The 25,643-nt window shown below is 40.2% G+C and overlaps 1 protein-coding gene across 3 annotated transcripts in view; it reads left to right on the forward strand.

Moving 5' to 3' along the window:
• Nucleotides 1-25,643, forward strand: part of VRK1 (VRK serine/threonine kinase 1) — an 85,330-nt gene that overhangs the window by 54,289 nt on the left and 5,398 nt on the right. For 2 of the 3 annotated variants that reach the window (XM_047796164.1, XM_047796163.1), the window contains 7 exons: nt 522-630; nt 747-839; nt 2,916-3,048; nt 3,851-3,971; nt 4,413-4,471; nt 8,566-8,744; nt 25,415-25,505. In XM_047796164.1, the coding sequence (XP_047652120.1) occupies nt 522-630; nt 747-839; nt 2,916-3,048; nt 3,851-3,971; nt 4,413-4,471; nt 8,566-8,744; nt 25,415-25,505 (785 nt within the window). The remainder of the gene's footprint in view (nt 1-521; nt 631-746; nt 840-2,915; nt 3,049-3,850; nt 3,972-4,412; nt 4,472-8,565; nt 8,745-25,414; nt 25,506-25,643) is intronic. The other variant, XM_047796165.1, reaches the window with a different exon arrangement.

Below are 25,643 nucleotides of genomic sequence, written 5' to 3' on the forward strand. Positions count from 1 at the left end.
GTACTTAATATACAGCTCTTTCACACCATTTAAGCAGTTTTATTGCATTTAGCTCTCGTTACAGAATCTCTTGACAGTCTTGATTTTAACAGAATGTTAATACTGCGAAAATGTACCTTAAAAATAGAGAAGAACCGTCAAAGGCAGGAAGCTAATATTCTGAAACATAAATTAACTTGCACTCTGACAAAAATCAGGGATATCGGTCTTACTCAGACTATTTCATCGTTACCGGGAACTGACCTGATGTGTTCGCTCAGTGGGTGTTTTCTTGCATCGAGTGTAGTCTCGTGGAACTTGCTGAAATCCTGGGGTCCCTAACGTCAGAGTCAGGGCAGGAAAGCTCTCTGAGATTTCCAGTTGGGAAAACCTGTTTCAAGTGTTGTCTTTCCTGATCTTTTCTTTCTTTCTAACTTTCTTACTGGACAGTTATTTTAAAAAGTTATTTTGAAAGGAGAGTACTCATTGCAAAGTGTGTTTTCCTGAGTTACATTTTGTTCATTGACTTTGTTTGTCTTTAGTTACAGATTTATGATAATGGATCGCTTTGGGAGTGACCTTCAGAAAATATATGAAGCAAATGCCAAAAGATTTTCCCGGAAAACGGTCTTGCAGCTAAGCTTAAGAATTGTATGTGAGCTGCATTCTTCTGTTTAATCCAGTAAAAGTTGGTTGTGTTGAAGCTGGGTCCTCTGCTGGTTGGTGTTAGGTACTGCATTAATTTATTCTATATGATGCTTTCGCAGCTGGATATCCTGGAATATATTCACGAGCACGAGTATGTACACGGCGATATCAAGGCCTCAAATCTTCTGCTCAGCTATAAGAATCCTGACCAGGTAACTCTCCAACTTTAATTTCTGCTATTTAAAACCTGTTGTTTGAAAACAAATATGGTGGCTGTGAACTTTTGAACCCATGCAGAAGTTTTTACTTTTTGAAGTAGATATGGTAATAATAATATTTCTTCTTGACACTTTTATCTAGTTAACATTCTACGTTTTTGATGCAGTTTGTTGGCACTTTATCAAGTTGGCTATTTTGCCCTAAATAATATTCAGAAGAAGTACTTGTGATACAAAGTGAATTTCAAATAGCTATTTGGGGGTGGAAGCTTAAAATTATATAGTGCACCAGTGAATTATGTTTGCCTGTCTGCTTTGTCATTTTTAAAATTTCCTTTGTTCAAGAAATCCATCAAATGTAAGTGTTCTGTTACTTGGAAGATTTGGTCTTTAACATGTAGATTATTCAAGTCATTTGGTTTACAGAAACATCTTAGCTTTCTAAATTTCTATACCCATAGGGTTTGGAATTCAGATGTGCATTTTTAAAGTTTAGTACATTCACTTTGTAATTTTCTCTTTTTTTATTTAAAAAAATTTTTTTATTAAAGTATAGTTGATTTATACTGTTGTGAATGTGACTTTCTCTTTTTCAGGAAAGGAGAAAAGCGAATGTTGTTATGCCTTTATTCGGATCAATTTAGTTGGAGTAGAGGGATTTATAATTTTCTTGAAGTTGATTCTGTGATGTTGATAAAAGTAAGGTTTAGTTGGCACTCCTAGTTGGGCCTCTGTACTTAGTCCAATTCATGTGTATTTTCACGTCTTACTTCACCTTGTATGAGAAAGGCATTTTTAAGCATGTTAAGTGTGCTTGTGTCAATACGCTGTACTTTCTTCTTTTTTCTCAAGCCTTTTTTGGACTTCCTCTTGCTTCCTTTTCCCTTTTTCCTTTGGCTCCCCTTTCTTTTCCTATGTCTCACAAGTTAGCCTCCCCTCCGCGTCTCTGTTACGCCGGCTGTAAGGGGTCTGTATTCGTACAACTGAAGAAAGTTGCCGTACTCGAGCAGACTAATGGAGAAATCCTAATGGCAGTCACAGAATTTCCACACAATTTTTAGATGCGTTTAGGTTAAAAATAAGCGAGCAAACAAAGCAAAGCTAAGAACCTAAACAATAAGGATTCCATTAATTGAAGTAGACTGGATGTGTGTAATAAATAAAAATACGATTTATTTCCATTTGCACTTGACTAAAACACACGGCCTTTGTTTAGATGGAAATATTTTTGCAGCTCTGTTACCCTTTGGGCATATGTTTTGGATGGGCTTATTTTTCTAGTGTTAGATGAATGTGCCAGATCCATCCCCATATTTTTACTTCAATTCCCTCCTGTGACCAGATGCATACATCTGTGAGACAGTTACTGGAATTGGAGACAGAGTATGTAGCTCTGGAATAGAGGAGAGCCAAGTTTATTAGCTTTGTATGCTAATCAGACGCACACGTACGTGCCCGTAGATACATGTATAGGTAATATTAAAATTCAGTTTTAATTATGAAGACTTGACTTTAATATATAATATTTAAGTGTAGCTAAGAGCCTCATTTAAAACTTCTTCAGATCATTATTATAATCTATGAAATATTTTTATGGAGTGAATTGAGTATTGTGTAAGTGAAGAAGGAGAGGGGTAACTCATAGACCACGGGTAACCTGAGTTAGCAGCCTTGCTCTCGGTATGTGGCACTTGGGTGGCAGTACGTGTTGATGGTTTACTCTGTTGTTTTACGCTGTGCTCGGTTTTGTTTTCGATGCTGTAAGAAAAAGTGTAGGATTTATGATCCTTGCTCAAATTGAGGAGGCAAGATTACTTACAAGGAAAACACATTCTTGTCTAACAAAGGCAGGTGATATTACCTGCACTATAGCTACATGGTCATTTAACGTTTTTCTTTCAGTAAAAAGTCTTTTTCAGAATTAAGCATTCGCCGTGGCTGTTTGGGGTGCTGCAGTATGGCCTCGTGGATGCATCGACCCTCAAGGACAGCATTTTGTCTCTGGGCTTTAAAGGAGGCCATGTGCTGTCAGTCTGGCTCTAATTTGTCTCGGTGCTTGGCCATTTATAGGTGTACTTGGTAGACTATGGCCTTGCTTATCGCTACTGCCCAGAAGGAATTCATAAAGAATACAAAGAAGACCCCAAAAGATGTCACGATGGCACCATTGAGTTCACCAGCATCGACGCGCACAACGGTGTGGGTACGTCAGCCGCCCCTGAACGGGGGACACGCACTGACGTTTCCAGCTGAGTTCCTGCCAGGGGTCTTCCTTCTGCACCCGTAAATAAGGAGGGAACTAAATCAGAGCTGAGGAGGCAGGGTAGGGGAGAAGGGAGAGCCTAGGCCCCTGTGGGTGTGTGGCCGGGCCACGTGTGTTCTCTCCCCGCCTTCCTGCCCCCATGAAGATCGCCAAGGCTTCGGGAGTGAAGGTGGTTCCATCAGCCGCAGGAGGACTTCTTTTGCTTTTTTTTGTAAGCTCAAGTGGATCGTTGGGTTTTTTTTCCCCTAAAGTCTCTAAGTTGCTTATGGAGTTACAACTTTGTGGCAGGTGGACTTTTATTTTGTCACCTATTAAGTTAGCCTGTTTTTTTCAGCAGTCTTTTTTGTTTTTGTTTTCTCCCTATGCCCAACACTGTGGAGGAGCTGAAACCTCTGGTTCTCTGGTCCTCTTAACAGCTTATAGCATTTTTAATATCTTCACATTTTCTAAGGGTAGGATTAAATGTGTCATCATTTTATAATTTATTTCCTAGACTAATAGTTATCAGTTTGAAACTGTAGGGTTTGCCAATTTGGGTTTTAAAAGCAGCTTATTAGATGGAGGTAAATTATTTCTTTTATACTGCCCAATACACAGTGTTTTTTTCAAAATAGAGTCAAGATTTTATGATGAAAAACAAGACTGTGGAGTTGGCTGTTTTATCTTAGTGCTTTAGATACACCTGAAATTCTACCTGAAATGTTGTTTCAGTGTGCTTAATCTGCTTCTTTTGTGTTTGTAGCCCCATCAAGACGCGGTGATTTGGAAATCCTTGGTTATTGCATGGTCCAGTGGCTTAGTGGCCATCTTCCTTGGGAGGATAATTTGAAAGATCCTAACTATGTGAGAGATTCCAAGATTAGGTAAAGGAAAACTTGAATTATTTGGGGCAAAACCATGATAAAGCAGGTGTTTGGTTAGAACGTCTTTGTTTTTATTTCTGTAATTTTTTGACCGGGGCATGCAGCAGCTTGATGTGGGATCTCGGTTCCCAGACCAGGGATTGAACCCAGGCTGCAGCAGTGGAAGTGCCGAATCCTAACCGCGAGACCACCAGGGAACTCCCTAGTAGAACTTCTTGACAAGGACTGTAGTTTCCTCTGATACTAGTGTAGAAATAAGAAAGTACTTGTTAAACAATAGGATTCCTTGGCTTTTTGTTCAGTTTACTTTCGCAGAATCTCTGTAAGCACATTGAGGATGTAGCACACTGCTGCCTAATGTGCTATTTACCGTTATTAAATATTGATAACATTCCACGGCAGCGAGCTTCAGACAGTGACTCATTCTTTAATTTTTAACAGATACAGAGAAAATATTGCAGGTTTGATGGACAAATGTTTTCCTGAGAAAAACAAGCCAGGTAAGAAAAGACTTCTTAAATGTTTATAAAGATTTTGTTTTCTGGGAGGAAAAAAAAAGTCACGAGGTCCATGGACGCTCCGTCACGTCGGAGCTCAGGAACTGTTGAGTGTAGTCGTTGCTCTGGGGCCTGCGCTCCTGAAGAGCCACTTCCCTTGCACAGGTGGATTCAGGGCTTTCAGTAAAGGAACCACACTGCAGTCATTGATTCAACTGTTTTTTAACTTGAGGCTTTATTGGGTGCCAAGGAGCGTTACAGGCACTGGGGGGTACGCCAGTTAAAGTAAATAAAAATTGCTGTCCTCATGATGCGAAATGCTCCAGCTGAGAAAGGTGGAGAGCAAGCAGATGAGTACCTCACACAGCGAGTTGCATGGTTAGCACGGTGGCGCACAGAGGAAAGCAGGGAGTTGGGGGTGTGGGGAAGGGGCGAGGAGTGAAGCGGGGAGACAGCTTGGAAGGGTAAGTAGGGCGGCCGGGGGGGCGGCCTTGCAGAGGAGGCGCCCTTCGAGTGGTTGTAGGAAGGGGGTAGGGAGCGAGCTCTGGGAGGTTTGGGAAGAGTGTTTCCAGGCAACCAGGGTAAGTGCCTGATGTCTTTGAGGAATGCCTGCTTTTAACCGTCATGGGGCTTTGGCTTTTACTTTGAGCGAGAGTGTGTAAGGTCTGGAGAAGAGGGACAAGGAGTGTTTGTCTTTAAGGGAACTCTCTCCAGTTTTGCAGATTGACTGCTAAGGAGGCAAGGCTGGGTGTGAGCAGAAGCTGGTTAGGAGGCCACTGCAATAATCCAAGCAAGGGACGTAGCAGCGCAGGTGTGAGTGTGGGCAGCTTGGATGAACTCAGAGTCTGCTCAAGCCCTTGCTCAAGGGTCTCCTTTTCAGGGAGGTCTACCCAGACCTTGTGCCATTTAAAACTGCAGCGTACCAACGACATCGAGAAAGGGGATGTCACGGGCTTTTCAAAATCACCCCTGAGTCCCCGCTGCCAGGCACAATACCCTCCTTCTGGCCCAGTGAATCGCTAACCTAACCAGGGATTTGTTTTTGAACTTTGTAGAAATGGAATCACAGAGCGAACAAAAAGATCATCTCCTGAGGCCAGGGATTTAAACGTTCTACTTCTGCTGAAGTCCTTTCTCTTTTACTAGTATTGCATTTGTGAAGTTCATTCTCATTGGTACATTTTTGGGATGTTTTTATTATTTCTTATGTTAATTGAGGAATAATTGACAAATGTAATTGTGTAATGTGATGCTTTGATCTTAGGCGTATCTCACTTTTTTGCGATTCGCTTTATTGCACTTTGCAGATATCGCATTTTTTACAAATTGAAGGTCTGTGGCAACCATGCTTCGAGCAAGTCTTTTGGTGCCGTTTTTCCAACAGCATTGCTCACTCCATGTCTCTGTCACATTTTGGTAATGCAGACTTTTTCCTTAATATAATATTTGTCATGGTGATCTGTTATCGGTGACCTCTGATGTCATACTGTTACGAAAAGATGATGGCTCCTGAAGTCTCAGATGATTGTGGGCATTTTTTAGCAATAAAGTATTTTTTAATTAGGGCACATATGTTTTTTAGATATCATGCTATTACACATTTAATAGACTAGAATGTAGGGTAAACGTAACTTTTATATGCACTGGGGAGCCAAAAAATTAACGTGACTTGATTTACTGTGATACTCGCTGTTTTTGTGGTGGCCTAGAACTAAACCTGTGGTATCTCCAGGTCTGCCTCTACATATACGTTGTAGAATGATTACCAAGGTCAACATAATTTAACACATCTACCCCCTTCATAGTTAACAGAGTTAACAGCAGCCTTTCTTGAAGACTAGCCTTTCCCTGTGATGCCACCTTTGGGATAAGTTAGACATGGGTCTGTTTCTGGGCTCTTCTCTTTCACTGATCTTTTTGTCTCTTCTTGGGCCGCAGTCTTAATTACTGTAGGTTTCTCTTCAGTCTTGATACCTGGCAGTTTAAGTCCTCTAGCGTTGTTTCTTCTTTAAACTTGACATTGCTGTCCTGCTTGAGCCTTTTATATCCGTATGTTTTAAAATCACCCTGTCCGTTCCACACACATCCCTCCTCCAGTCTGCTGGAATTTCGGGTGGGATGGCCTTGACTGGGGAGCACTGGCATCTTTGTACTCTCCGTGCTTTATATCCTCCTTTCATTAGGTCTCAGTTTCTCTCACTTGCGTTTTGTAGTTTAATCTTGCCTGTCTCTCATTATTATTTGTCACCAGGTATTTGATGTTTTTGATGCTATTGTTAGTGATATATTTTATTAAAATTTATTTTTCCAATTGCTTGTTACTAGTACATAGGAGTCGATTTTAAAATATTTATCTTACGTCCTGTGACCTTATTAAATTTACATGCTGATTCCAGAAATTTTTTGTGAATTCCTGAGGATGTTTTATGGACACTGTCATGTTAGTGCATAAACTGTCTCACGGCTTCCCTTCCACTCTTGATGCTGCTGTTTCTTTCCTGCCTCACTGTACTGGCGATAAGCATCTGGGACATTCGTGTGGAACAGAAGTGGTGCAAGTGGACTTCCTTGCCATTTTCTTCTCTCAGAAGGAAAGTTTTCAGTACTTTGTGAGACTTGGTGATGTTTACTTTAGGTTTCCTGTAGATCCTCTTCATCAGATTAAGAAAACTGAAGGGAGGGATTTTTATTTCTTTTTCTCATGTACCCAAGTATTTAGAATCCTGGCTGGCATGTGCCTAATGAATTTCTGAATGGATGAATGCAGGTATATATGAAGCATTGGGAAGACCTCTTGACTTACTGGATGTGGGGCATAGGAAGAGGACTCTTAGCTTGAGGAAATAGAAGGATGGACTTTTTAGTAACCAAGAGAGGGAAACCCGCAAGGGGAATAGGTTTAGGGCTTGGTCAAGAATTTGGATTTGCAGTTGTTGGGATTTGAGATGTCAGTCATGGAGCCAGCATATGAGTCCGTGGAAATCAGTGGATATAAAAGTCTCGAGGTCAGTATGGGGAGTTCCTGTTGTGGCTCAGTGGTTAATAAGTCCTACTAGGAACCATGAGGTTGTGGGTTCGATCCCTGGCCTCGCTCAGTGGGTTAAGGATCCAGCATTGCCGTGAACTGTGGTGTAGGTCGCAGACGTGGCTTGGATCCCGTGTTGCTGTGGCTCTGGCGTCGGCCAGCATCTACAGCTCTGATTAGAGCCCTTGCCTGGGAAGCTCCGTATGCTGTGGGTGGGGCCCTAAAAAGACAAAAAGACAAAAAAAAAAAGTCTGGAGGTCAGTAGAATGGCCAGGCCAGGGGTAAGGTCTGAGTCATTAGCCTAAAGGTGAATTTTTAGGTGGATGTTGAAGTGTTGATCTTGACCAGTAAGGTTTCTTTTTATGGGTTTGGTTCTACCTCAGTGTGCAGGAAACCTTTTATCATTTAGAAGTTGGTTTTTCTCTTTCATGGGAAAACCAAACCTTACCTCTTTTTCTTTTTTTCAAATGGTTTTTCATGTTTTCTTTCTCGTTTGCACAAAGAATACACCTACTTCTTTAGAAAGAACTAATGGCTTCTGTGGCAGAAAAATGCTGGCTGTGCTATTTATTGTACTGAAGCACATTTTACTTCATAATCTTCATTCTAGGCCTTTTTTTAAAAAAGAGCTTTAAAACTATAGCAACTATTTTTTATATCTATTTAAAATTTAAGCACGTCTTCTATCTTACTGTCTCTCACAATTAAAAAAATGCTTTTTAATCTTATCTCAAAATAGTTTTTAATTTGACTTATCTGACAATTCCTAAATTCAAAAGCATACTTTCCATTGGAAAAAATGATTGAAAAAAAGGTATTTAACAAGATATACAGGAGTTCCCAGTGTAGCATGTTAGGGATCAGGCATTGCCGCAGCTGTGGCATGGATCTAGTGGTGGCTGGGATTCGGTTCCTGGCCTGGGAACTTCCATATGCCGCAAGTGCAGCCAGAAGAAAACAAATAAGATGTACATTTCATTCTAATTTTATAATAACCATGTGTCATTTTCTTAGAAGAAATAGGTATGTTGTGTTTATGATAAATTATAAGGTAATTGTGTTATACTTTTAGATGAAATTGCTAAGTACATGGAAACAGTGAAATTACTGGATTATGCTGAAAAACCTCTTTATCAAAAGTTACGAGAGATTCTTTTGCAAGGACTGAAAGCCATAGGAAGTAAGGATGATGGCAAGCTGGACCTCGGTGCTGTGGAGAATGGAAATGTGAAAGGAAAAACAGTAACAAAGGTGAGTTTTGTTTATTGAATTTTCCTTTGGGCTTCCTTTGATGATAATTGCAACAAATGCTAATTTCAGTCCAGTAAACCAGTGTTGCGATAAAGAAAAGAATAACAGATTGCTTTGCAATTAAATATTTATCATCAGTGTGTAAAGGCAAACTCTTTATGATACAGAAACATATGTAGAGGGCTGTAGAGAAATGATTATTTGTATATTTCTTATGTCCGGTAGCAAGTTAGGAAATTCCTAAAAAGATTCTAACTTGGAATGCTAGTGTGCGGCGGAGGGATTTGAATGGGACACTGATTTATCGCCTGTGTGTTCTTTCCTCCCAAGTCAGCTCTCAGGGTCTGATCTTGTTTTTCACTCTTGCCTCATTCGTTGGTCTCGTCCGAGTATTTACCATGTGAAAATTGGTATGTGCAAAATTACCATTTGAAAATTACATTTGCAAGTTTCCTTGTTTGTTGATGTGGTATGTTTTCCTTCTGAACACTGTTTTGCTCTTTATGCAGATGTCCTTATGTAAAGCTCTGTATCTGCGTATAAGGGAATTAATTTTTTGGAAAGAAATGTTAATACATTTTAGGGTAGAAGTATTGTGCACACATGCAAATAATTCCTGATATCATTTGGAAATTTAGATTGTACAGGTATACATTAACTTACTGGTTATTTTTGATAACTGTTGATCAACTTACTGATTACCTTTATCATCTGAAAGTATTTAGTAAAATGTGTTAGCTGCTTTTAGATGGAAAAGGAAAGCTACTGGTAGAAGAAATTTTTTCTATATTATTGACTGTCATAATTGTTATTAACTCTGCAAATTCTGGTAGATTCTTTTGGAAATCTCATATTCCAAACTATGAGAAAAAAGTGTTAAAAGCAAATTTTCTCTTTTTGAAATAAGCAGCATATTAAAAGATTTTCTTTTTTCTTTCTTTTTTTTTGGAAGTTCCCAGGCTAGGGCTCAAATCAGAGCTATCAGAGCTACAGCTAGCTGCCAGCCTACGCCACCGCCACACCAGTGCAGGATCTGAGCTGCATCTGTAGCCTACATCACAGCTCATGGCAATGCCGGATCCTTAAGCCACTGAGCGAGACCAGGGATCGAACCCATGTCCTCATGGATACTAGTTGCGTTTGTTAACTACTGAGCCACGACGGGAACTCCAAAAGATTTTCTTAATTATTTTTAACTTATAAAGGAGATAGGAATTTTGAAATTGGATCATGAATTTGACTCTTTTGGCTAATAGTAGGTCTTTTGGTGATTTCATCACAGAACCTAAAATTATACATACCCATCTGCATATACATCTTTTTGCTTTCTTAAGTTTTGTCTTTATTGTATCTGTTCCATCTTTGTGGTCAACAGCTAGGCCCAAGGCCACATCCGGTTTTAAGTGGAGAGGATACATGGAAGGCTGAGTGCAGTTTTTCAGTAAGGTGGTAAACTTAGAGTTTGCATACGTGTATAAACATACAGCATGCATCTTCTTGCTCAGGACAGATTTCTGTACATTAATATTTATAGCTGGCTTCTGTAGTGTTTTTCTCTACAATTTTGTTGATTGAAAAGTAGAGATCTCTGTTGCAGTAAGAGCTTGTCCTGTGCCATTCCCCTTTCCTTTGCAAATCACTGTTGTTTGGATGTACAAGCTAGAGAAAATTTGGTTTCTGCAGGTTGGCTGACTTTACAGCTGAATAGGTCAATCTGCTGCAGAGCTAACATCTGTGACCTTATAATTCTCTTGTGTCCTTGGGTAGCTCAGAAAGCTGGAAATTTCTTGTTGGATCATCCCCTACATGTATAAAGCTTCATTGGGGGTTGGGGGTGGATAAAAAGTTAAACTATTAGATTTCCTTCATTCCTTTACTGCTTTATTTCCCCTCAGAGCTGACACAGGACTGTTTTTATATTAAAAAGAAATTAATAAAAGTTACGATTAGATGAGATGAAGTGGCTTGCTAGCCATATAGCTGTAGGTGACGTGTTAATCTCATTGGCCTTTGTCTTCTTGTTTGTAAAGTGAAAGAGAATTGGCCCAGAGCAGGTTTTGCTTTTTGGGTGTTTCTTTTTTTTTTTTTAAGCCTCAGAACATTTTCTTCAAATTAATTGTAAATACCCCATGTCTGAAACAGATAAAAGTAGAACTGCACTGACTGAAAAGCTTCCAACAAGGAAAAGCTTTTGTCTTTGGAAAATTAGTGTTCCATCTCTTTTTTAGGAAGGGGTGTACGATCAAGATGTCTTTTTTTGCTCTGGTTACAAGGAAGTTCAGAGCTGAATAAAATGCTTCATTGTAGAAAAACTGTATTCATCCTTAAAATTGCATATTTGCTCCTCCTTTTCCTTTGCCATAATTTTTTAAAACTTTTTAATTTTTTTTTTTTGGCTTTTTAGGGCTACACCGGCAGCATATGGAGGTTCCCAGGCTAGGGGTCTAATTGGAGCTACAGCTGCCAGCCTACACCACAGCTCACGGTAATGCTGGATCCTTAACCCACTGAGCGGGGCCAGAGATGGAACCTACAGCCTCCTGACGCCTAGTCAGATTCGTTTCTGCTGTGCCACAACAGGAACTCCAATTTTTTTTAAACTTTAAAAAACAAGTATATGTTCTTTGTATTTGGGAGACTCAAATCTCTGAAGGGGTAAGTTTAATCAGTTCAGTATATATTCTTCCTTTAATTCCTGAGGGATACCCATTATGGTAAAAAAAAAAGCAAACCTGTGAGAATTGATCAACAGTGGAACAAAGCAAGGTTTCTATCCTTTTTTTTTTTTTTTTTTAATAGCTGTGCTTGACTATGGTACAGTAAATTTGGAAACAACAGTGAAATATAAATTTATTCACTTGGAAATGTTTTTAGTCTCAGTAACCTAAGAGCATTATTGAAAGCATAGAATTTGGGGATGACACAATGCTGAAGTAGAAAGATACTCAATATCAATCTTAAAAAGCATGGCAGCCAAAGATTTTCATTGCTGATTAGAACTAGACACTTAGAATCTGGTGGTATAGTTCCGACAGTTATTGGACCCAGTGTGTACTCTTAAATCAACACTTGACAATTACGTATAAAGTCGTAATTTATGAACCTGGTCTAGGCGAGGTCCCTAGGGTGGCTACAGAGATCAATAATGTGTAGTTCCATCCTTAAAGAATTTCTCCCTATCCCATCTGGGTTAAGAACAGCTTAATTTACTAGAAAGAACTGAGCAAGTTGAAAGGACATTAGTACCTCCATTAGCTATTTTCTTAGAAGGTTTTGATTAAGCCGCTTACCCAAGCCAACAGAAGGGCTGTTGGTTAGACTCTCTTGGGCCTCACCCCTGGAGGCTCACTGAGTAAGTCTAGAGCATGGCCCTGCCATTTGCACTTTATTTTTCTATTTTCAGGCCCCCTATGAATGATGTACACGTACCCTTCTTTCCATCTTCTAGTTTTTTGTTTTATTAAGTTACATTATGCTAGTTGGCCTTTCCAGAGTTTCTCTGAAAAAAATCCTTAACCACTGTTAAATAAATAATAAATAAATCCTGCTGGCCTTCAGCCTAGAACATGGTGCAAAGTGTTGAACCTGAGCAAAGAAAGGCCTTCCGGCGCAAATCAGTGGCCTGCATCTGCTCTGCTGGACAACTTCTGTCTCTTTGAGGTGATCACTCCTCATGCAGTATTAAATTTACATTAAAGTTTCGTAAAGTTTAAGTCAGATTGCCCCAAATCTACAATCTAAATTTGGGGAAGATCTGTCTGACGCTTTTTGTGTAATAGAATAATCGAGGGAAACTTTTAATTGCGCAAATTTAGATTGTTGCAACTGATACATTTCTTTGTGTTTTCTAGTGATGGTTTAGCCATAGTTCTGTGTTTAAGTGAATTCAGTGTTTACTAACTGTTCCTTTTCCTAGGTACCCCATTATTGAGTTCTTTATTTGGAGTCATGTCTTAATTGGTTGGACTTTGTCAGGTATCTTTTTAAAGTGAGATAATAACGTGTACAGAAAAGTGCGCAAGTGTGGGATTTGAACTTGACAAAGTTCAAATCAAGATATGGATCACTGCAAGAACCCCAGAAGCCTCTCTCATGCCCCCCTCATTAAGAATGACTAACGAGGAGTTCCCGTCATGGCGCAGTGGTTAACGAATCTGACTAGGAACCATGAGGTTGCGGGTTCGGTCCCTGCCCTTGCTCAGTGGGTTAACGATCCGGCGTTGCCGTGAGCTGTGGTTTAGGTTGCAGACGCGGCTTGGATCCCGAGTTGCTGTGGCTCTGGGGTAGGCTGGTGGCTACAGCTCCAATTAGACCCCTAGCCTGGGAACCTCCATATGCCATGGGAGCGGCTCAAGAAATAGCAAAAAAAGACGGAAGAACAAACAAACAAAAAAAAAGAATGACTAATGAGGGGGGCATGAGACTTCTTCTTCTTCTTTTTTTTTTTTTTTTTGGTCTTTTTAGGGCCACACCCACGGCATATGGAAGTTCCCAGGCTAGGGGTTGAATTGGAACTGCAGCTGCCGGCCTACACCAGTCACGGCAACACTGGATCCTTAACCTACTGAGCGAGGCCAGGGATCAAACCCACATCCTCATAATACTAGTCGGGTTCATTACTACTGAGCCACAGTAGGAACTCCAATACTTTGACTTCTAATACCGTAAATTAGTTTTGCTGTTTAAAAAGAGCGTAATAGCGCCATACATTTTGTACACATTTGGGTCTTCCATTCGTTTGTGTATTTGAATTTCCATTCTGCTGCATGTAACAGAAGTTTTTTGTTTTTTGTCTTTGTTGCTGTATGGTACTCCATTATATGACTGTGTCATAATTCATTGATCCCTTCTGCTTTTGATGGATGTTTACCTTGTTTCCAGTTTTTGGTGATTGCAATAATGCTGTTAAGAACACTCTTACCATTTCTTTTGGGGAAGGCATATAATTATTTCAAGTTGAGCATATACATGGAGAATGACTGGTGTGTAAGGTTTACGTATGCTTAGCTTTATTAAATACTGCCACCTGCATTTCCCATTCTGCTCTCCCACCAGCAGCCTTCTAGGAGAGTTCCAGTTGCTCACTGGCACTCGCTGTTGCATTCTGTTTAATTTTATCTGTTTTGGTAATGTTTGCTAGTATTTCTTTTAGTTTAAAGGGAATCTCCTTGGGAATATTGGTTTTGAATACCTTTTCATGCGACCGTCGGACTTGACTGTCCTCTTTCGGTAAAAGGTGCATTTCAAGTCGTATCCATTAAAAACTTGAGGTCTCTGCTTTCCTTTGATTTGCAGAGTTAAGCACTTTGTATTTATGCAATGTATGTATTACACAGCTTTTACAGTTTGCAGTTTATCTTTTCCTTTATCATCTTCACAATGAAGCCTAAGTTATCAGTTTTTTTGCTTATGGCTAGTGCTTTGTGTGTGCTCTTTCAGGGGAATTTCGTCTCCCTCAAGATCCCGAAGACAATCTTCTGTCAAGAAGTTTTGTCTTTTTCGTTTGGGTCTATGACTTAACAGGATTTAATTGCATGCATGGTGTGAGTCGGTGTTTACTCACCCCCAGTGGCTGTCTCATTCATCTGAACCATTTATTGAAAAGACTTTAATATCCCCAGAGCATATAGCTGGTTTTCAGGTGGCCACATGTGTTTGGGTCTGTTTCTGGATACTGTGTTCGGTGCCAGTAGCCCTGCACATCTATATTTGTGTCAGGGCCACACTGTTTGAATAACTAGCTTCATAATGGTATTTGCTGGTATAACTTCTCCAATTTTGTTCTCCAGTTGAGATTGTCTTTGCTATTTTGGGCCCTTTGACTTTACATGTAAATTTTAGAATCAGCTTATTCATTTCCACAAGAATACTTCTGGGATTTTGATTGAGATTGCGTCCATCATCATTTTGGGAAAAACTGCATCTTCACAATATTCTTTGCTGTTTTATGAGTATGGTATACCCGTATATTTATTTAGATGTTCTTTCATTTATATCAGTGATGTTTGTAGTTGCCTCTATGTAGACACGTCTTCCATGTCTAAGTGTTTGATTCCTAGTTTATTTCTTCTCTATCCTCTGTGATTATCCCAGACCTTTCCTTCATGTCATTTCGTTGTCAGCTCTATCTGCTGTTTTTTGATGTTTCTTGTATACTTATGCGTTCTATAATGATTATCGTTCTGTTAGCTATGAAGTTTCTTTATTATCTCTTGTTTTTTAAACAATTGCCATTTCTCCTTTCCTCAGTTTTTAAAATCATTTTTTAAGCCTCCCATGCTTTTTATACGGTTTTCTTTTTTAGAGGAGGACTGTGTTTTCTTCCAGAATAGAGTCTCCAGCTATTTTTGCCTGCAATGATTACTTCGTTTTCTTTTTTTTGCCCCTGAGTGTTCTTTCTTGGCATGCTTTTTCTCTTGATCTTATTAATATCGAATGGGGATGGCTTTATCTGGACTTACCAGGTTATTGTATTTGTGAATCCTTGGCTTTCCTATCTTATGGTATGATTTTCCACATAGTTTGGGTTTGAGGGTGTGGTATTGCTGATTAATTTTCTTTGCTCTACAGGTGCACACTTGAGGAGCTGGAGAGCCACAGCTCAGCTGGTCCTATAGGCCAGATTATCTGTCTTTCCCCGGTAGTTGACTCCCTTCTCTTCCTAGCCAGAAAAGATAAAAATTTGGTGAAATCCATTGATCTGTTAATGCATTTTTAGTTAATCCACAGTGAAAGAGAGACTTCATTGGGGATCTCTTCTCTCTGGCTTTACTCTGTATTTTACTTCTTTGTTGTTGTCATCTCTTTTGGTAAATCCTTGTTTAGTGTTGAAGATAATTCGTCCTGAATAATTTTGATGACTTTGCCCTCTTTCTTCAGGCTTCTTGCTAGCCAGCCAGGGAAGAAACAGAAGGGCAGGTCCTGCTTTTGGTGGATTACTGTGGAGTAGGGAAGGGCTCCTCTTTTCAAGGGGCTTTTGGTTCTTCTCTTCCAATTTTCCTACTTATAATTTAGAAGTTGGAAGTTACTGGTGAAAATTTCAGGTTGAGGTTCACTCGCAGTCTTTTCCCAGTGCAGTTCCGGGGTGCCCAGACCGCGTGCTGCCCCTGCAAGCATCTGACTCCCTGCAAAGATTAGGCTGTGATGCTCTGCCACTGTGTGCTGCTGAAATCTTCTCAATTGTTATTTGGGTTCGTTTCTTCAGATTTCGGGTGGAGGGAAGTTGCAAAATATTACCCCTCAAATGTCCCACCCTTATTTTTTATTTAAACACATTTTGCCTTGTTTGTGTGTGTGAACGTTTAGGGTTGACTCGAGTCTGCATCCTTCCCTCCAAGAATAAACCAAGTGTGCTTTACTCTTACCCTCTCAGCTCCTCACGAACCACCTCTCCTGTTACAGTCACCTGAGAGTTTAGTTCCCTTTGTATTTTGTGTTTTGTAGACTGTGTATCATTAGTTCTTTAGAGTTAAAATGAGTCTGATTTTGTTGTTGTTGTTGTTACCACTTTTGTCTTGTGTCCGTATCTTCCTCTGAGGTTCACTTTTCAAAGTATGCCCAAGTCATTGTCTTACGAGAGGTAAACTTTTTGAATCCTGGGAAGCCCAAAGCTTCTGTGTTTTGCTCTAGTTAAAGAGTAATTTAGCCATCTGGAGAGTTTTTCATTTGAAGACATGGCTCTGTTGTTTTCTAGCATCCAGTTTTGTTGGTTTTTATTTCTTGTCAGGTTTACATATTTTTCACTCCTGAAACTTCCTGCTTTTTTCTTCATGCTTGGAATTCTGTACTTTCCCCACAATAAGAATAGACGCGTATGGAGGTTTTGTTTTTTGTTTGGTAAACCTCATTCACCCTTCTCAGTAGTTGGTGGGCCCTTTTTGCCGTAAGATTTAATGCCCATCTTTTAAGTCTTGAAAAATTTATCCTTTATGTCTTTCATTTCCGTCTGTCACTGTTCTTTCTCTTGGGAACTCCTACTCTGCGAATCTGGGAATATAGCAGTCTAGTGTATCTCTTAGCTCTTCTACCAGATTTTCTTTCTCTGTCCTTGACACTGTTCTGGGCAGATTTGTGGGCTGTTTTCTAGCTCACTAGTTTCATCTATTCTATTTTTCAGTCACATTTTAAAGGAGCTGTTATTTTATTTCTATATCAGCTTATTTGATTGATGTGATAGCCTCTTAAATTTTTTAGGGGATGGTAATTATAATATTTTTCCCTGTTAACTGCTTTGGGAAAGAGATTACTTCTTCTGTTTGAGTTTAGTACCTTTCTTTTTTGGTTCTTTGATTTTGCTTACATTTTGGCAATCTTTGCTATGCATTTTTTTTTTCCTTCCTTTTTTCAGCTGTGCCCACAGCATATGGAAGTTCCTGGGCCGGAGATCGAATCTAAGCAGCAGCTGGGATTTATGCCACAGCTATGGCAATGCCAGATCCTTAACCTGCTACACCACAGCAGGAAATCCAATCTATCCACATTTTTTGTTGATTGATGAATTTTAATAGTACATGTCCTCCACCGAAGTTGGAATGCCTATTAATGTGCTAGTTTAATATAGTTTTCATTACAGATGTTTGCTTTCTGTAATTTCAGAGGATGGGCCAGATGGCTTGGGCCAGACGGCTTGGTTTTTGGGTGTCAGGAATCTGTGCTTCCCCACTGTGGTCTGGGAGGGAGGGTACTGTACCCATAGCGCCTCAAGTGATTCTAATGCGGGTGAAAGGTAGGGTGGGGAGCATCCTTGGCTACATTTTAAAATCACCTGGGAGCTTTTAAAAGCCCACTGTTTGGGTTGCAACCTAGGCCAATTAAATTGAAAACTATAGGCGTGGGCCTGGGCCTCAGGATTTTTAAAGGGCTTCCTGGGTGATTGTGTTGTGCAGACATAGTTGAGACGCATGGCAAACCAAAATTTGTGTATTGTGGAATTCTGGCTTCTGTGTGAGAAACAGCCCTTTTGCAAATAGACAAAGCAGGTCTTGGGCATTTAAGTCTAAAAGACTTTCGGTAATAGCACTTATCAGCCACATGACCAGTTTGTATATGTAGGCAATTATTTGCACGTACCATGTTCTGATCTTTATTAAGGGAATTTGGCATCATATAAATGTCTTGAATGGTACCCAGGGGAATTTACTTTTTGGCATAACAAAAAGATGTGCTTATAACATGCGTCCAAAACTTAGATCTCAAAGGACACAGTATTAGTCCAAGATTCCATTTTTCTTTGATGTCATGACTAGTTTTTAGGAAATATATTAAACATTTGTATGAATTTCTTTGTAATTAGGGATGAATTTTTAAGCTGTCTTTCTGTGGAAATAATCATGTTATCTATCTAAGTCATGTCTTGTGTGGATTAAATGAGATTTATGAAGTGCTTAGAACAGTGCTAAACATGTAACAATAAATGCTAACTACAATATTATTATTAATGCACTGATTATTTAAATTTTCTCAAGTCTTTCTGGTCTCTTGATGTCAAGTAAATAACAGTGCTTTCATTTGAATCTTTTAACACCTTTTGAACTAATCATAAACCCTTAAAAGTTCATTGGCCGATGTGAGTGAAGACCGCCTTAGAGTCTCTGGATGACTCTGTGTATTTAAATAGATTATTTTGACTAGTAAATGATGGAGAATTGGTAGTAGTTGATTTTGCAACAAATACAGAATGGTAATTACTTTGAAATAAAGGTTCCAAATGCAGCACCATAACTTATATTAAAAATAGATAAATCAGGAGTTCCGGTCATGGCTCAGTGGTTAACCAGTCCGACTGGGAACCGTGAGGTTTCGGGTTCGATCCCTGGCCTCGCTTAGTGGGTTAAGGATCCAGCGTTGCCGTGAGCTGTGGTGTAGGTCCCAGACGTGGCTTGGATCTGGCGTTGCTGTGGCTCTGGCATAGGCTGGCGGCTACAGCTCCGATTCGACCCCTAGCCTGGGAACCTCCATATGCCACAGATGTGGCCCTTGGAAAGACAGAAAGACCAAAAAATAAATAAATAAATAAAATGAGTTTGAAGTTAACTTTTTCCCTTGAAGCTGTTGATTGATGCTGAAGGGCCGTAGGTGGTTGACGCAGCAGAGGACTCTGAGTGCAGAATACTTTGTTCCCCATTTTCTACTTGCATATTTAGGAATTAAGTATTTTGTGGACATAGTCTTTACCGAGGGGAGGTCAGGCATCTGCTGTTGAAAAGGAACTCTGATGTAGCCTGGTTTATTTTGTAAGGAACGTGTTCATGTGTGGCTTGAGATCATTTAATTCCTCACCAGTATATACATAGGGTTTGGTTTTCATTGAGATATACATCTTTATAAATACTGACCTCTTTAATTTGCAGTTAACTCTTATAGCTTCAGAGTCTTATGCTTTAATTCGTAGTTTGAAAATAACCTTGGGGGGTTTGATGGTGCTTGGTATTGGTAATAGGATATCAACCTTTTAAACTTCAGGTTATCATTGAACATTTATGCAGTACTCTGTGGTTTGTCAGTGCTTTCAAATTATTTTATATACACTTTATAGCGCTGATACGATATACATCTGCTTACCAGTGATGAACATGGAATTTAGAAGAGGTTCGATGACCTGTCCAGGGCCATGCAACTGTTAATGGTTATTAGGCATTTATATAGCTTTTTTCCTTAGAGAAGCTCGAGGCACTTAAAAATCTAGCGATTTTAGGTGTAAAATATTAAAGACAAAGAAAAATGGAAGCATTTACCTAGCTGCCCACTTGCCTCTTCTCGTAAGTTGCCCTTGAAATACCGTAACTTTGTTAAAGATTTTGACGTCAGTGGCGCAGGAACCCTCAGAGGAAGACGTGAATGAAGAGGCGTCATGCTAATTCCAACGGAGAAGACGGTACACCGACACGTTAGTCTTCAGACTTTCGTTTATGGAATCTCTGAAAGTGTTTCTCAGTTGTTAAGTGACTACAAGTTTGATCAGGTTGGAGTTCCGTGGTCCTTGTGAGGTGAATGGCAGGAGAGTCATGAAAGGCCGTTGTTGCCAGCCCTTTGGAAGATGGATTTATTGTTTTCAACAGAAGCGCTATTGAGAGACCTTTCCAGGCTCTCCTTGCCATGATTACACGAAAATTCAGTGAGAACAAGTTCTCAGGCGTGTAGTACTCCTGAAGACCACGTGATCACGGTTCAGCTTGTTTTGCTGCTCGGTAGCTGAGTGGCTTTTCTAGGAGGATGGGTGACGATAAGGCTCTAAAGCAGCTCGTTCTAGTTCCTCAGCAGACCCCACTTCAGAAGGGGCACACGTGTGCTGCAAATAAGCCAGAAGACAAACGACCTTCTTTGTGAAAGCAGTGCTTTTGCTAAAACATGTATTACCCATGGGGCAAGCAATCAATTCTGGTTGCTACCTTGATACAGGTTTTTTCATTTACTTATTCTGACAAGAGTCTACAAACGCACTGGTATTTTTTTGGCACATATGAGTCAGTCGTAAGCCTTGGTGCACCATTTTCCAATAATTACAGCAAATGCTTCATTTTTCATGGCATAAGAGTGGGATAGCCTGAGCTAGTGAAGGGCGTAGATATTCCGGATTTTGTTAGTCATGTATTTCACCATGCTTTTTTGGCTAAACCCCCAGAGCTGTTAATAATTAACAAAATCACTTGCATTGTATGTTCTCTTCCTACCTCCAGAATAGATAACTAAAAGTGTGGACAGGAGAGATAGCTCAATTTAAACAAAAAGCAAAATTAAGATTTAGTCATGCACTCATGCATGTGTTATATTTACAGATGGTTTGATACTTCATAGAGTGAAATTCCATGAATGTGGGAGTACATGGGACACTTCCTCAAGAAGACTCATTTACAGAACTCTAAAATGATTTCCTATAAAGCTTACATAAATACAAACAGTGTTAGAAATTTAACTCGTGTGGAATTTTTTTTTCTTTTTTTTTTTTTTGGCTTATTTATGGCCGTACCCATGGCATATGGAGGTTCCCAGGCTAGGGTTCAAATCAGAGCTGTAGCCACCGACCTGCACCACAGCCACAGCAATGCCAGATCTGAGCTGCATCTGTGACCTACACCACAGCTCACGGCAATGCCAGATCCTTAACCCATTGAGTGGGGCCAGGGATCCACCTGTGTCCTCATGGATGCTAGTCAGATTCGTTTATACCGAGCCACGACGGGAATTCCAACTTGTGTGTCTTTATAAAAGCTAGAATTAGGGCTTTTGCTTTAATGATTTGTGTTGGTCTTTCACCTGAGAATGAAGCCCGTAACAGTGTCAGGCACACAGCAGGTGCTTAGAAGATACATGATGGGATTCCTACTCCTGTTTAGGTAGAATCAGGGTTACCCTGGAAGGGAATTGTAGTGTGTTATTTTTATCATAGCCTTTACCATGGAAACTTGTTTAAAATAATGAATCACTTTCACATGTTCTAACAGAATTTTTTTGACTATTCTTCAAATTCATCTGTCTCTTATTTAAGTCACTCATTTCCTAACCCACTTCCAATCTTTTCATCTCTTCTCTTTCCAATTATGTCTGACCTTTTCCTGCTTTTCCTCCAAACATTTCTGTAAGTCCTTAATATCCATGGAAACATTACAGTTTTTTCAGGGGCTTGAGGTGACGTTGAGGAGTTGCTAAACAGGTGCAGACCCCTGAGTGTTTACGTGTATGTGAAATTCGCAGTGGCAGAGAGGACAACCCGGCCTCGCCCTGCGTGCGTGTCCAGAGTAGGGGTGGGGGGGGGTGCGGGCTTGGCCGAGGCGCCTGGCCGGACGTGTGCGCTCCTCACGAAGGATGTGGTAAAGTGAAAGACACCCGGAAACTCACGCTGGCAAGGCACGTGGGAGCAGCGTGGCCCTGTGGGAGGAGAGGGTCCTGAGAACCAGGAGCTCTGAGTCCTCATCTGTGCGCCACCACCAGCTGAGAAACACCAGACAGACCCCAGCTGCCTTCTGCCCCCAGCCTCAGTTTTTTTGTGTCGAGTCAGTGAATTTGAACTAAAATCCACTGGTTTTGTAAATACTGTATTTGCTTTACCATCATAGAAGATATGTCCTGTCTTTTTAGTTAGAACTGAATAACACGTATTCTATTTTTGGTTATTATTAAGGAATGTAATAGTAATTTGTGAAGTGTATACATTTGCATGATGATTTCAAGTAGCCTTAAATAACTAAAATAAGATTAACTGCCTGTCGCAGTCTCACGTTTGTGTTTAGAGTTCTTTGTCTTTGATACACATGCAATACCATTTAAAGACCTCAGGCCGTATGTTCTAAGTTTCTGTAATTAAACATTTGTAACGTGTGGGAAGGGGGAAAACACCCAGCAGCGGCCCCGAGTCCTCATCTTCTTTGCCGTCACCGTAAGTCTCATTCATTGGCTTCCCTTAGAGGGACGATCTAGAGGTGATCTTCTCCCACTTGTGTTGGGATGCAAAGAATTGGTCTTTGGTTTTTGTCTCTGAAGGCTTTTATTCTCTTTTCCATTAAAACAGCTTTAAGTCTCTAACTGGTTTCCAATCAGGGTTTAGATTGTTAGTAAATTATTGGTCCAGATGCATCTAGCTGATCTGTATTTCTGTTCCTAAATTGGAATTGAGAGCTTCTAATTAAGTTTTAGCCTAGCATATCTGAGTGCTTCAAAAATACAGTGTGGAAAACACACGCTAATGGCCTTTGAAATAAACCTAATTTTAAAAGTTACTTTAGCCATGCTGAATTAGAAGAAAAGTCTATCCTAAGTTTATGAGTTATTCTTACGTGTTGTGCAATATTTTGATTTCATTTATAAATAAAGGCCCCTGCGAAACCTGGTGTGGAAGGTGGCAAAGTCAGAGATTAGCGCATTTCGTGAAGCCGTTTTCTGTTTAAAGAGAACCAAAGTGTGCAGTGTCTGAAGCCTGAGATGTTGTCAAGTGGCAAAATGGAGCGTGTGGAGATTTCAGGAGAAAGATGTTGGCAGCAGATTGTTTGGAGTTTTACTTACTGCCTTTTACCAAATGGCGAACCATCTTGGATGCTCCTCACTTGAAGGTGTTGTTGCTGTTGCTGTTAATTGGTCTTACTTTGTAGACCATTGGCCCTTTTATCCAAACAATATGCATTGTCAGAAAAGTTGGGCAAGAGATGCCCAGCTGAAGTGTGCAGTACTGAAATTCAGTGATTTATCCACTGCATCCTGCTGAAAACACAGGTGTTTCTTTTGTTGGTTGAATACTGTCTGATTTTCATTCCTATGTAATTTACCTGCACGGAAATTAAGAAAGCTCCTTTTTATTAAATAAGCTTGAAAACAAGATGAATGCACTAGGTTCTTGGGTAGAATGTATTGGCTAGCTCCCTTTATAATGAGCATTTAAAAGTCTGCCCTCCTGAAACTGGAAAATGCATTCTCTCCTGTACGGAAAGCAATATAGCACTGAGATATTCCTCCTTAATTTTGGTCCGAAGGAACAAAAGTGTCTGTGTTTATTCCTGCCTAATGCATCACAAATCTGCTGACATGCTAACCTTGGAGTCTTGGCTGGCGTTAATCAGGCCTGTGCACCGGCAGGAAGGATGTACCTAATGCACTCCATCAGTGCAGTTTGCATATGGAAGTTCTCACAGGGGAGCTGCCCTGTGCCAGCTGAGGGTTACCTGCCCACTGCAGTTATTGTATGTAATTATCGAACCAATCTGTTCAGCCCAGCAGGGTTGAGATGGTAATCACGAAGCAACCCTTTGGAAAAGAAAGATGTAAGGCACTCTCCCCTTCTCTCCTCAGTTACGTGACGTTACAGCCACTCTTACAGCTCTTTTTGAGAAGCACGACCTCCATATACGGATCTGCTAAATGAATGCCTTTTCAAGTTTCCTAAAGCTCAGTCAAGATGTTATTTTTGTATATGTGAAGCATTTTCTTTAGGAACGTGGTGGGTATCTCTGAGTTTTCATCTTTCTGCAGCCACCTTGAGAATATTTTGCAACAGTGGGATTCACTGTCATACATAGCTCAAAACAGCTCTGACCATATTTGGAGGTTTTAAGATAATGTGGTTTGAATAGAGTTGAGCTTTCCTAGGTAGTTCTCTTTGGAACAGAACCCATGGTTGCCATTAGGAGAAAGAACGTGTGCTGTCAGCAGGTCTTGTGCTCTTTTACAGCTATACACAAAATGGCCCAAGGTGAGGAAAATTCTTGGAGGAGGTTTAACTTAATGTTAATTGTTAGGAAAGTATAAACGAGGACATTCGATGCATTGTGAATCTGTGAAATTCGAGCGCATCCCATGATTTCCTAAGTGCTACGAACTTATTCTAGGCACAGCTAGAGGTTCTAATGTGGATTTTAACACATTTAAATTTGAGACTACATGGGATAAAGTTATATGAAAAATACGAAGCTTTAAACTTACTACTAATGTCCTTCTTCTAGTTATACCTACATGTAGAGATGTTACGTATTTTATTTTATTTTTTTTATGGATTTTTTATTTTTTGGCTTTTTTAGTCCTGCTGATGGATCTTAATCCTGTTGAAGAGTGTCTATTTCAGAGAGATCTTTCTTTCTTTTTTTTTTTGTCTTTTTGCTATTTCTTTGGGCTGCACCTGGGGCATATGGAGGTTCCCAGGCTAGGGGTCTAATCGGAGCTGTAGCCACTGGCCTACGCCAGAGCCACAGCAACGCAGGATCCGAGCCGCGTCTGCAACCTACACCACAGCTCACGGCAACACCGGATCGTTAACCCACTGAGCAAGGGCAGGGACCGAACCCGCAACCTCCTGGTTCCTAGTCGGATTCGTTCACCACTGCGCCACGACAGGAACTCCTGTTACGTATTTTAAAACTTCACACAGGACTGAGCTAGTTAGAAAATGTTGAGTGATGGAAAGTAATGAAAAGAAATTGAGCATTTGGGAGGAGTGAATGGGGACAGAGCATAGGCATTAACCCCTAAGGAACACTCATCTAGGAGACAAGCAGAAGATCGCAGAGACCTGCGAGAGTGGTGGGTAGTCCAGCCTGACTTGAGATGTTGGAAGAGCTTGGCACTTTGGAGAGTCTTCCTTTACAGTAAGGTTTATGGCCTTCTTAACCTTTAAACTTAAAAAAAAAAAAAATTATTGGAAGTTTGTCGTGATTGATTCATGAACATAGAATTTTCCCACCAGTTTATAGGGTATAACCACTGATACGTTATATAGGCCAGGCATGCATATTTTCCTAGGCATCGAGTAGATTTTAACACCCCCCTGGCCCCCCCCACACACACATAGTGTAAAATGGGGAAGTAAGTGTTACTGGCCTGAGCAAGTCATGATGTCACATTTGTAAAACACTTTGCTTTCAGAGAGAGTTTCTGTATAATCAGTCCTGACGGTTGAACATGGCTTTCCATGATAAATTGCACGAAGCATAAAAAGAGGTGTGTGACAAATACGCTTACTTCCGGACTAACCGTGTGGTTGAAGTTTCTCTCAGTCCCATTTTCTTTCATCCTCCACCCCTTTCCTCAGATGACCCCCACCAGGAAGGTGTGTATATTCTTCCAGTGTGGTTTGACACACCCACACCCACGCAGACTCATCTATATACTAGTATCTGATACGTTTGTATATTGAATTACTTGACCTTCATACCACATCTCTCGCTCTCTCTTTTTAAATTTTTATATATAAGAAGAGAAAGAAAGAAATTGAGGAAAGCGCAGGATCTAGTGTTGAAGACATGGACTGCTCAGAAACCCAGGCAGAAGAGGCCCCACAAACCCGTAAGTTGAGTAGTCTTGCCTATAAGCTTTTTTCTTATGTAAACACAAATTTCATTTCCTCCCACTAAGTAAGGGGTTAGCTATTTGGATTATAACATTCAGATTTTATAATTAAAACATGTAGGCGAAGATCTTATC

Source organism: Phacochoerus africanus, chromosome 9, assembly GCF_016906955.1.
Source record: "Phacochoerus africanus isolate WHEZ1 chromosome 9, ROS_Pafr_v1, whole genome shotgun sequence".
Classification (NCBI taxonomy): domain Eukaryota; kingdom Metazoa; phylum Chordata; class Mammalia; order Artiodactyla; family Suidae; genus Phacochoerus; species Phacochoerus africanus.